Source organism: Sarcophilus harrisii, chromosome 2, assembly GCF_902635505.1.
Source record: "Sarcophilus harrisii chromosome 2, mSarHar1.11, whole genome shotgun sequence".
Taxonomy (NCBI): Eukaryota; Metazoa; Chordata; class Mammalia; order Dasyuromorphia; family Dasyuridae; genus Sarcophilus; species Sarcophilus harrisii.
In genome coordinates this window covers 329,318,852-329,331,840 of record NC_045427.1, presented here as the reverse complement: position 1 = coordinate 329,331,840, position 12,989 = coordinate 329,318,852, and the positions used below count along the sequence as shown (strand labels likewise).

General features: G+C 33.3%; 1 protein-coding gene across 1 annotated transcript in view; it reads left to right on the top strand.

Annotated features, from left to right (window-relative positions):
- The window catches only part of POLE2 (DNA polymerase epsilon 2, accessory subunit), a 44,264-nt gene that overhangs the window by 23,334 nt on the left and 7,941 nt on the right, over positions 1 to 12,989 (top strand). Inside the window, exons 9-14 of the mRNA XM_031952819.1 lie at positions 611 to 659; positions 3,579 to 3,651; positions 5,741 to 5,913; positions 7,390 to 7,479; positions 9,168 to 9,222; positions 12,920 to 12,979. Coding sequence (XP_031808679.1) covers positions 611 to 659; positions 3,579 to 3,651; positions 5,741 to 5,913; positions 7,390 to 7,479; positions 9,168 to 9,222; positions 12,920 to 12,979 — 500 coding nt within the window. The remainder of the gene's footprint in view (positions 1 to 610; positions 660 to 3,578; positions 3,652 to 5,740; positions 5,914 to 7,389; positions 7,480 to 9,167; positions 9,223 to 12,919; positions 12,980 to 12,989) is intronic.

Below are 12,989 nucleotides of genomic sequence, written 5' to 3'. Positions count from 1 at the left end.
AGAATGTCCTATATAGATTATCAAGATAAATTCTGTAGACAAAGGGAATAAAAATGTTTTTCCCATACTTAGATATATGTTTTATAACTTTACTCTCCATCCACAAAGAAATCTGACAAGTCATTCTAGGGATGCTAAAAATTCTCTTTATCATCCTGATAAGGTAAGCCCCTTAGGATTAATCATGTGATACAAGATGCATATATACAATTTTCTTTAGTTGTGGTATATCCACAATTATAAATATTAAATGTATCTCTGAAATTAAAGTTTGGCTGTGTTAAGACCACTATTGTAGCACTATTAAGGATATCTTGTTAGCTCAGAATGAACATGATGTAATGGATTGATTACTGCCTTTGGAACAAGGGTTCACTTTTTTGGTGTTTTTTTTATTCCTGATATATATTGTCTCTTTCTGAATGTGTAGCTCTGTGATGGTAGGCAAATCACTTTTATCTCATTGCCTAAGACATCATTGTGAAATATATTTCATCTGGATCTCTGAAGGCAGTTTTCCTTATCCAGGAGATCCCTGGAAAAATCATAGATTTTGATCTTTTACCTCATCCAAAGAGAGATTTCATTATTTTCCTGAACTAATAAGTACCAATTTCACAGTGGTTTATATACAGAGTCGTGTTTTGTCTTAGCAGAAGGTAAGTTTTTTTTTAAAAAATGTACTTTTTTTTCCCTCCTGACTATTCTTAGGTGGATTAAAATAATAGAGCAATCAATATAAAATAACTTGAGTAAGAAAAACTGTAATCTGGGGAGTTTGAATTTAATTTCATTTAAGATCACATAAAATATTTTCTTGATAATATTGTATTGGTCTGAATATAGGTTCTATTTTCTGCTAATTTTTTTTTTTTGGTAGGGAAGGGAGGGGAGGCTGGGAAGTGGCAGAGCCTAGTGTTTTGCTCAGCTAGTAAATGTCAAGTGACTGAGGCCAGATTTAAACTCAGGTTCTCCTGACTCCAGGACCAGTGTTTTATTCCCTGCACCACTTGGCTGCCCCTTTTTTCTAAATTTTAACTCAAACAAACCTGAGTGGGCATATCATTAATAAGAGAATGACACTGACAGTATCACTCTTGTAGGATGTGACTATGTGATACTCCACCTTTCACATAAAATTAGGAAAAACCATGAGAGCCTTCCCTCCTCCCCCGTTAACTGGTTTCAATTTCTTATTAATTCTCTCTTTAGTTTTAAAGGCAGTTTAGTGGTTTTGTTCTGTAATATTTACAGAAATTATTTATTTTGCATAAACTCTATTTGGTTCAGCCTGATTTCAGAATAAAACTGTGGGGGATTCTCTTCTCACATAGATTAACTTGTCCTCTTTCAGTATTAAATCACTAACGTAGGTGAAATTATTGTTAAAAGTTATATTACCTGTATAATATGTAATATTGTATATGGTGTTATATAAAATATATGTTCTATGTATTATATGTAATAATAATTCAGATAAGCATTCAAAAATCAACTAAGCCTTTCTGAGGGTGATTTCTAAATAAAAGAGTTGAGATTTAAAATCTGAAAAGATCAAGTAGAAGAAAGGAAATATTGACTGAATTTCACTCTCTGTCATGTTCAATTTTCTCTCTTGTAAACATTCAGCATACCCTGAGAAGCTGGATCTAGTGTGACTGACTTCTGGTTATTATTTTCTTGTTTTGATGTTGTTAAGCTCCCAACCCTGCTTTAGGCCCGAGTAACAAGTTCAGACTTGCCTGTTTGAAGTTTCAGTAAACTATTAACTTAAGCGAAATAGGTGAATCATTGCAATTATCAAAACAAGAAAGAATTTAAAGAAATGTTTAAGAAAAGAATTTGAAGAGCCTATAAATAAGATCCCTAAAAAGAAAACTATAGGACCAAATATTTTTACAAGTGAATTCTACTAAAATGAAATAAATTTCCTAAAGGATTCAGTACTAGATAGGGAGTCAAGAAGATCTGAGTTCACTTCCACTTCTGAGCAACCACATGATCTTGACTTTTAAGTCTCACTTAATCTCTTGAAGAATCATGTACCTTGGTGGAGGACATTCCCAAACTAATGAATTCACAGAGCTTTGATATGTTAACATACTCTAGCCTACTCTCCTCCTCCCATACATTTTGTGGTTCTCATTCTATTTATCTGTATTGATATATTTTAATGGATTGATCTTCCAAATGTTTTTCATTTTCTGTGGCATTTAAGTGCAGACTACATACAAGTCATTGTGCCAGCCATTAGAGCTGCAAAAACAAAAGCAAAAAAATCCTCAATAGGCCCTGAGGAACCTAGAGTTGACTGGGAGTTAGGAGCCAGAGGAAGGTACCAGAGTACTCAAGTCAGTGTAGGATAATTTGAGGAGGGAGTGAGCATTAAAAAATAGGAAGATCAGAAAAGGCTTCTGGGTCATGAAACTGTATTGGTGGAATGTAAGAATGTACAATGTATTCTTAAGAGTACAATTGCTTCATTTTTTTTCTTTGTATTCCCAGTGAAAGATAGTAGGTTCTCAATAAATGCTTACTGATTGACTAAGCAAAGGCCACAAAGTAGGAACTGTCAGATAAATTGTAGAACCAGGAAAAATCAGTGTCACAAAAGCCAAGAAAAGGTGGTAGTCAGCAGTGACAAAATCATCTGAGATTTTCAATAATCTTTCATAGAACAGTTTCAAAGGAATCATGGGATAAGAAAGCAGATTCCCATGGATTGACAAGTGGGTAAGAATTGAGAAAGTAGAGACAATGATGGCAGATACGTTTATGAGAAATGTGTCTATGGAAAGCAAAATAGATAAAGGATAATAATTTGAAGAGATGGCAGGGTCAGATAGAGTTTCCCTTAAAAACTGTATTTTCATCCTATTTTAGAAGGAAAATAATAATAATGAAAGCTAAAACATGTAGCTCTTAGCCAGATACTGTACTAATAATAAGTCCTTTACAAATATTATTACAAATATTGAACCATATATTGGACTTTATATTGAACCTTATTGAACCAAATAGCAAGATTGTGCTTAATCCCATTTTATAGATAAGGAAACTGAAGCAAATGGTTTGAGTCATATAGCTAGTAAGTATTTGAGGCTAGATTTGAATTTATGTCTTCCTAATTTCAGGCCCAGCACTCTATCCACTGTGCCACTCAACTGTTTGAATTCTTCTTTGTGACAAAGAAGCCAAACCAACAAACTTCTTTGTTTGTTTGTTTGTTTGTTTTTAACAGTTTCTATATGTCAGGCACAGTGCTAAGCCCTGGTTACTCAAATACAAACAGAAAGAAATATAACAGCTTCTCTCAAGATGTTTATATTCTAGTAGGGAAGACACCTAAGAGGAGTCTGAAATGAGGAAGGGAGAGGTACTGATCTGGTTGTATCAGATTCTGAGGGTCATAGTTTAGAGTGGGGAGTATTAGCCTGGAGAGGAAAAAAAACCTGGCTGGCTTGGGTCTTGATATATTACATTGGATAAGCACATAGACCAGCTTTGTGTTACCCAATTTTAATTTTTTTCCAATTTCAATATAGCTGATTGTGTCTGTTTAATATAATATTTTTTAGGTTGGTTTGAAGATCAGATTTTTCATGTTAATGCCTTTGGATTTCCTCCCATTGAACCTTCCAACACTACTAGGTAAAAATTTGGTTTTTGACGCATCAGCAACTATATGGATTTCGTAAATGTGGCAATAGCATATGTGAGACACAATATTATCAGACATGAAATTAGCATAAGCTTTGTGACAGATGTAAAAATAACCATTGAGAAACTGTAGCTTAGTACAAAGCCTTTATACCTAGTGAACTTAGATGCTAGCATTATTTCTGTCTCTGTCTAGCTGTTAATTTTGATCCTGTTTTTGTATCTTTGGGAAGAGGGAGTTGAATTTACTTAAATCTCTTTCAGCATTAATTACTATAAACTTCTGGGCCCCCTCTTTCATCATTTGAAAAAAAGGTCATAAAAATACTTGCCCTGCATACATTATGGGGTTGTTGAGAAGATCAGACAGAGTGATAAATGTGAATGTAGTCTGAAAAATATAAGTTGTTGTATAAGAGTCAGGGCATGATTATATTTGCATTTACCTCAGAAGATAGCTATAAAATGAAAAAACAAATACACAATGTCTTATTGACCTTAAAGCCTGAGTTGAGTGCCAGAGCCTTCATTTTACTCTTAAGGAGTTACAATTAATCTTTCTTAGAGATAGCTAAATGGCGCAGTGGATAGAGTATTGGCCTGGAGTCAGGAGGACCTGAGTTCAAATGTGGCTTCAGACACTTAGCACTGCCTGGTTTTGTGACCCTAGGCAAGTCACTTAACCCCAATTGCCTTGCAAAAAAAAGAGATGTCTTGCAGGATTTTGGTGGTTAGAGTAACTAGAGACATTTTTAAAATAGTTTTTTGCATTAAGGATACTATATATTTAGTAAACATTTATTAAGCACATATCTTAGTCATTAGGGAAAAAGACTGACATGCACAGATAAATACAAAACAGAGAATATTGGGACAATGGAAACATTCAGACAAAATGAGCTGTAAAAATCTGAGTAAGGAGAGAATGATGTCATTTAAGAGTGGGGACAGAGAACATCACTCAAGCAGGCTATGTATAGTAATTGAGATAAGAAATGCAGAGAGAAGTGCATTTTAACTGTGGGAGACTTATCTATATCAATAAACAAATAATGAACCAATGAAGGATACTTAAGAAGAATACTTATGATCAGAAATAAGGAGAATCAATGGACAGTATCAGAAAAGTCACACAAAGAGAAAGCATTAAAGGAAGAAGAGAATGTGGGTAACTGTAGTAAAAGTTACATAAAGATGAAGAATGATAATAAATATAGGAGAATGCAAGTCAGTATAGTATAGCATATTATACTGCTATATATATATATAGTGGAAAACCATTAAGAGGTTTTGTTGTGTGACCTGCTTCAGATTCTGTGACTCTGAGTTCAGCACTTTTCATATACATGCTTCCCTCATCTGCAAAATGGGAGGATTATTATGAGAAAAGTGCTATGTTAAATATTATATGTAAACTATGATAATGATTATTAAGAAAAAGCTGCCAAATTAGAAATTAATGAGTTAAGGTATTAAATAAGTTATTGGGAAAAGCCTAAGTAGAGGGGTAGCCTTGAGAAGGAAAAGAATTGCCCCATATTCCATACAGGAGCAAAGGAGGAAAGAATAGTGGATGATATATCTAAGTTTTGCAATACAAAAGGAAAAGACAAAACTTACGAGTGACATTTTTATATAATAATCTCATTCTGTTTCATCCATCAACTTAAGTGCTTGTTACATCTATTCACTGCTTTCCTTTTATAATTTCAAAATTAATTTACTCCTTTTGAAAATAACAAAGACTAAAATAAAAGCTGGGTAGAATAGCAAAAAATAGTCATTGAGTTTGTTGAATATGGACACCATTATATCAAGACAAATAACATTTTTTTATGTTAACATGTTTTTGCTGTTTTTTTTTTCACTTATTTCCACACTCTTCTTTATTCTCTCTGCACTTGTGCAGGCTATAGGTTAGTTTAATTTTTAATTGCTACAAATTATATATTTTCTTGAAGTAAATGGGAAAACCTGCAGGTGGAATAGGGCAGCAATATAAAATGACGGAGGAACTTATTCAGATCTAGAGTGTAATAAGGAAGAAAAAGAAAATAATGATGCTATTTCTATTACACAGAGCATACTATGGAAATGTAAATTTTTTTGGTGGACCAACTTCTACATCTGTAAAGGCTTCTGCAAAACTAAAACATTTGGAAGAAGAGAATGAAGACACTATGTTTGTACTGGTGTCTGATGTTTGGTTGGACCAAGTAGAAGTATTAGAAAAGCTTCACATTATGTTTTCTGGTATGTATTTTTTCCATTGTACTGAATTTATCAATCCTATTCTTGCTATTTCATGTAATAAGTCTAAACCCTCAGAAAATACATCCTTTGAGCATTCATTTTTTTTTCTTTTTTTTTTTTTTATTATTTATAATAATAACTTTTTATTGACAGAACCCATGCCAGGGTAATTTTTATCCCGTGCACTCACTTCTGTTCCGATTTTTCCCCTTTCTCCCTCCACCCCCTCCCCTAGATGGCAAGCAGTCCTATATATGTTAAATATGTCACAGTGTATCCTAGATACAATATATGTGTGCAGAACCAAACAGTTCTCTTGTTGCACAGTGAGAATTGGATTCAGAAGGGAAAAAATAACCTGGGAAGAAAAACAAAAATGCAAACAGTTTACATTTATTTCCCAGTGTTCTTTCTTTGAGTGTAGCTGCTTCTGTCCATCATTGATCAATTGAAACTGAGTTAGGTCTCTTTGTCAAAGAAATCCACTTCCATCAGAATACATCTTCATACAGTATCGTTGTTGAGGTATATAATGATATCCTGGTTCTGCTCATTTCACTTAGCATCAGTTCATGTATGTCTCTCCAAGCCTCTCTGTATTCATCCTGCTGGTCATTTCTTACAGAACAATAATATTCCATAACATTCATATACCACAATTTACCCAACCATATTCTCCAATTGATGGCCAGCCATTCTTTTTCCAGTTTCTAGCCACTACAAACAGGGCTGCCACAAACATTTTGGCACATACTGGTCCCTTTCCCTTCTTTAGTATCTCTTTGGGGTATAAGCCCAGTAGTAGCACTGCTAGGTCAAAGGGTATGCACAGTTTGATAACTTTTGGGGCATAATTCCAGATTTGAGTATTCATTTTTGATGATGATTTAACAATGAAACATTTTTTAAAATTTTATTTTTGAGATTAATAAGAATAAAAATTTCTATTAAAGTGATAACACTATACCTCATAGTGTGGAAGTGATATGGAATTTTACAACAGAAGATAATCAGATTCTGTCAAATTGTAAAGTAATATATATATTCATATATATCAGTTCTCTAAGAACTAGTCTTCCTAGAAATCTGAGATTCAGTAATCTCAGATTGTTCACCAGATGGAGATTTTTATTAGACACAGTTCATGAAGGCCATTCACAAAGTATAGAAGGATCCATATCTGTTGACAGAAGCACCTAGTGGCATTGTTATAATATATAATATATTGTTATATAAATTATTGTATTGAAGGACTAGCATTTTATTTTTCTAGATTTTAACAAAACAGTTGTTAGTGTCCTTAGGAATAATAATTTGGATAATTGTTTCATATTTCAGTTTATCAATTTATTAGACTTTGAAAAATATCCTTTTATAATGTCATAAATAACCTCCTGATATACCATGCTAATTTGTTTTTAAATAAATTACTTATTGCATTGAAAAATAATCTTTATCTTTTCTTATACTTCTTAGGTTATTCTTCTGTACCTCCAACCTGTTTCATCTTCTGTGGAAATTTTTCATCTGCACCATATGGGAAAAATCATGTTCAGTCATTGATAGGTATTAAAGATCTTTTTGAGACAATTCACAAATATGAAATGCTTGAATGTTTTTATTAATCAAATTGGTGTAAAATGTGGTAAGTCATCCCTGAATTCCAGCCTTTTTACATTGTATGATAAAAAAAAAATCACAAGATTTGAAGTCAAAGATCCTAGTTTCAAATTCCAGTTCTACACCTTACCAAGCATGCCTCATGCATCAAGCAATTAACAAGCTATTAAGCACCTATTATGAGCTAAAAATTGTTGATGGCCAGTGGTGCCTACATAAGGAGACAATCCTTTCCCTCAAAAAATTTATATTTTACCGTCCCTCTTGGCCTGAATTTCCTTACTTGCAGAATTAGGGGAACAGAATAGCTGATAATCAAGATTTCTTTTCAATTCTGTAATTATGTTTTATATACTTAAGAATGGCTGATTCCTGAAATTCTTCATTTTCCTCTGTAACACCTGGCATTTCCCTCTTTCCTCTTCAGATAGTTATATAGTATCTCATATCAAATGTGGTATCAAGAATTGGTTTTGTTGAATAATACATTTTTGCTCCCTTTCTTTCCCTCTGGGGGATATCTCCAGCAATCCTGATTTATATCTTGCCACTAGACCCAGATGCCTTTTGGGGAGAGAGTGAGACTGGTGATTCTGCATGACCCAGCTTCACTTAAATACAGTTCACTTGCAAGTCATCACATTCTTGATGTCATCAGTTCTCTTCAAGAACAAAAGACAAACAAGGAATAAATGAACAATCACTCTCTCCAACTCAGTGGCTTCAATAAAGTGGGAGCAAGGGCCTAAATAAATGCAAGGATATTGTGATCTTACACAACCACACCTACCTTTATCAAATATACCTAAAACTCCTTAAAAAGTGTTACTCTGGTTTTTGCTTTTAAGAGAGGGTCTTAAATATGATAATCTGTGGACCACAGAAGAAGAAAAATTCTAATTTGAAGCAATGGTTATGCCAGAGGAAAGGAACATGATCCATCCAGTTATTACTAAGCTGCCAAAAAGGAGTTTTATTTTGTTTGTATCTTAGCTCAACGGCTTTCTTCTTTACCTTTGCCCAACCTGTTTATAAGTTGCTTTGAGCCAGGGCCATCAGTCTGTCCCTGAGACAAGAGAGAGTCCTTGTTTTCCTTTTATTTATTTATTTATTTGGTTTTTTTTGCTGGGGCGATTGTGGTTAAGCAACTTGTCCAAATTCATACACAGCTAGGAAGTGTTAAATGTCTGAGACCAGATTTGAACTCTGGTCCTCCTGATTTCAGGGCTGGTGCTCTATTCATTGCACCACCTAGCTGCCCCACTCCTTATTTTCCTAAAGAAAATGTGTTCTTGTTGGAATTTTGAACATAGGAACTTTTCCATAGAAAAATTATTGCAAGTAATGGTTAGATTCGGTATCATTATTAGGAAAGTACCACACTTGATCTCAGTTATAAGTTAAACAGGTTTTTGTGAACTGATTTACACACCTAACCATGAATTTTATATCTTGGGAAAATACATTTCAGATTTCAAATAGTTAACAAATTAAAGTCATTTTTATTTTTTCATTATAAATTAATGACAATTTGAGTTATTAATTTAAAAGTCTCAAGACATTGCAGTGTTTTGATGTGATTTCATATCCAAAAGCATACAAAATTGATTTTTAATATCCTCTTAAAATTGTAGATTCTCTGAAGGCTCTCGCAGACATAATATGTGATTATCCTAATATTCACCAAAGGTAATGACATACTTTTCCATGCTCTATGCTTCTATAGTCTTCTTTCTCAACAAAAGGGAAATTCTATTAGTGACTGTTTAAAAATTAATGAAATTAAGAAAAAAGAAATGATATGTACAGACATTGAAGGCAATGTATTAATATGATGACATCTTTATGAATGCACATTCAAAAGCATATATACTTTTAATGAACATGTGCTATACATTTTTATAGAGCAGTTACTATATGGCCAATACTTAAAACTTGTTTCCTACTTTGTCACTACTTCTGAATAACAAGATAATTTGTTTGTCAATTTTTTTTCTTTTTTGCTGAGGCGATTGAGGTTAAGTGACTTGCCCAGGGTCACACAGCTAGGAAGGGTTAAAAGTCTGAGTCACATTTGAACTCAGGTCCTCCTGAGTTCAGGGCTGGTACTCTATCCACTGTGCCACTTAGCTGCCCCTGTTTGTCATTTTTAAGGTCAGTTATTCATTGTATTGATGCACAAAGGTTCCTTTATCCATTCTCCACTCATTAAACATTTAGGCTGTTTTTTTATTACTGTATACATAGCTCAGCTTTAACATCATACAAATGGCTCATTTTTCTTTTTAATTATTTCCTTGGTTTATCATATCAAAAGATACCATCACTTTTGTAACATTAATAATTTGTACTGCCTCCACTATCAGTGTATTGGTGCCTGTTTTCCCACAATCTAATTAGTAGGAGATTTTATAATTTAAATTTTTAAAAATTTTATTGGGTTTGAAGTTATTTTAAAATGCATTTCCTTAAATAATAGTGACTTGGGACATGAATATTATTTAATATTTGTGTTTTCTTTTTTATTTATATTTTATGGATGCTGGATATGGACCAATTTTTTCTTTTTCTTTTTTTTTTTTAATTTTATTTTATTTTTATTTATTTTTTTTTATTTTTATTTAATAGCCTTTTATTTACAGGATATAAACATGGGTAACTTTACAGCATTAACAATTGCCAAACCTCTTGTTCCAATTTTTCACCTCTTACCCCCCCCACCCCCTCCCCTAGATGGCAGGATGACCAGTAGATGTTAAATATATTAAAATATAAATTAGATACACAATAAGTATACCCGACCAAAACGTTATTTTGCTGTAGAAAAAGAATCAGACTCTGAAATATTGTACAATTAGCTTGTGAAGGAAATCAAAAATGCAGGTGTGCATAAATATAGGGATTGGGAATTCAATGTAATGGTTTTTAGTCATCTCCCAGAGTTCTTTTTCTGGGCATAGCTAGTTCAGTTCATTACTGCTCCATTAGAAATTATTTGGTTGATCTCGTTGCTGAGGATGGCCTGATCCATCAGAACTGGTCATCATATAGTATTGTTGTTGAAGTATATAATGATCTCCTGTGGACCAATTTTTTCTTAGAATTTCCTATAACTTCTTAAAGTAGAGCTTTTTTATTTTTTGTATGAATTTGTTTTATATTTACGTAGTTGAACCCATGAAGAACTTCTCCTTTCCTCACTTGGAATAATATATTATTTTATTTTCTTCTTTTCTGGTTTAGGGATTATTGAATTTTTTCCTTTTTTTTTTTTTTTTTTTTAAAAGAATAAGTGTAGGGAACCACTACACTATGATTTCACTGTATAGGAAACTATTAGTATAATTCAATACCTTTTCTACAATTTATAATTCTTAAAAGATAGAAGGAAGGGAACAAGCATTTATTTAGCGCCTGCTAGATACCAGGTATTGTGCTAAGCTCTTTATAAATACCTCATTTGATCTTCACAACAATTCTGAAAGATAGGTGCAATTATTATTCCCATTTTACAGATGGGGAAACTGAGGCCAACAGCAGTTAAGTTACTTGCCAGGGTCACAGCAATCAACTCTTTATGGCCAGATTTGAACCCATATCTTTCATATTTCAAGATCAGGTCTCTACCTACTGCACTAAGCTGCTCTTAGAGTACTGCTGGAATACATTTAAATACATTACACTCAGGAGATTGTCAAGAGTTTCTAATTAGGACATTAGAATATTGATGAGTAATGGTGAGATCTATTGTATGACCATCCCTGTGTGTGCCTAAGGTGAAATGAAGGAAGTAGATTATGGGATTTAAAGGAAGTTAAGGTGCTTGTGAGAGCATCTATTTGACCATTAAGTCTCCTAATATAAGAGCAGAAGTTGAGGATTAGAAAAATTGAGCAAGGTATTGAACTTCTTGAGAAAGAAAGAATGAGTAAAGGATCTTAATATTATAGCCACCATAATTTGAATTGGGTGAGAAAAGTTCAAGACCCACTTCTGACATGATTAGCTTTCTCATATTGGGCAGGTCACTTAACTTGTCTGAATGAAAGTTTCCCTATGTGTTTAATAAACAGGTATAATAAATAGGAATGATAAAACTTGTATTATGTAACTCATTAGGTTGTTATAAAGCTCAAATGAAATTAAAATATGTAGTACTTTGCACTGATAAAGCCTTACATACAGTGTAAGTCATCAGCAATTCACATGAAAAAGATGTGCAGTTTTTGATCGACTGTATGAGTTGGTAATGAAAATGACACAATCTTAAATGCATCAAGAAAGGCATAGTTTCCAGGAATAAGGAGGCAATTGTCCAAGGTTACTTTATTCTAATGGAACCACTTCCAGAATATTGCATTCATTCCTGGACACTACATTTTAGGAAGACCATTCATAAAGTTTGAGAACATCCAGAGTACAACTGGGATAAACTAAGTGCGCACTGTTTACAAAGCACTGGGGTTACAAATAGAAAAAGAGAATCTGCTCTCAAGGATTTTGTATTCTAAAGGGAAAGATAACATACATAGAAGTTTGTCATCTAAAAGTCATATGGAAAGGTCTCCTGAACCTCTCGGTGAAAGAAGCAAAGAAAATGATAATTTTTAATGCTATTTTCTACTCATAAAAATTCTTTGTGATGTTGAATGAGGGTTTGTAACTGAAGTTACATTAGGGCTACCTGCAGATGGATGCCTTAACTGCAAATGGGTAGAGTCTCTGAAATTCATTCATTCTTGAAGGATTTATCCTTTTCATGAATTAGGTAGACAGCTCCTTGTGAGTTCATAATATTTTATTTTTATTTGCATTCCAGTGCTTTGCATATAATGAGCAAAGAAATGCTTTTTTAAATTCATTCAAAGGTTAATAGCAAAAGGGGGGCATTTCTTTCTCCTTAAACGCCATTTGTGGAGGGTGTTGGTTTTTCCAAAGTGCTTCACATGACTGTAACAGATGTATGAACTTCTTTTAAATGTGTGAGGTTAAGATAGCTAGGTGGGGCAGTGGATAGAGCACCAGCCCCATAGTCAGGAGGACCTGAATTCAAATCTGGCCTCAGACACTTAGCGGGTAAATCTCCTCCCCCCCCCCAATTGCCTCGGGGGGAAAAAGTACGATTTTACTAAAAATCTCCCAAAATAAAAATCATCTTATTTGATTACTTATATGTAATAATCTATAAATTGATCTCTATATAAGGGAGATATGTATTATGCCATTTCTTTGTTTATGACAAAAACAGACTCAACATTTTTTTGAAAATTGTAGTAGTCTAAATTGAAATAATTTCTGACATGAAGTAGTTTAATTGCTTGTTTTTATTTTTTAATGTTGTTAAATAATTGTAAAAATAACAAGTGATGTTGCACTGTGTTTACAGCAGTCGTTTTGTGTTTGTACCTGGGCCAGAAGATCCTGGACCTGGTTCTATTTTACCAAAGTGAGTTAGA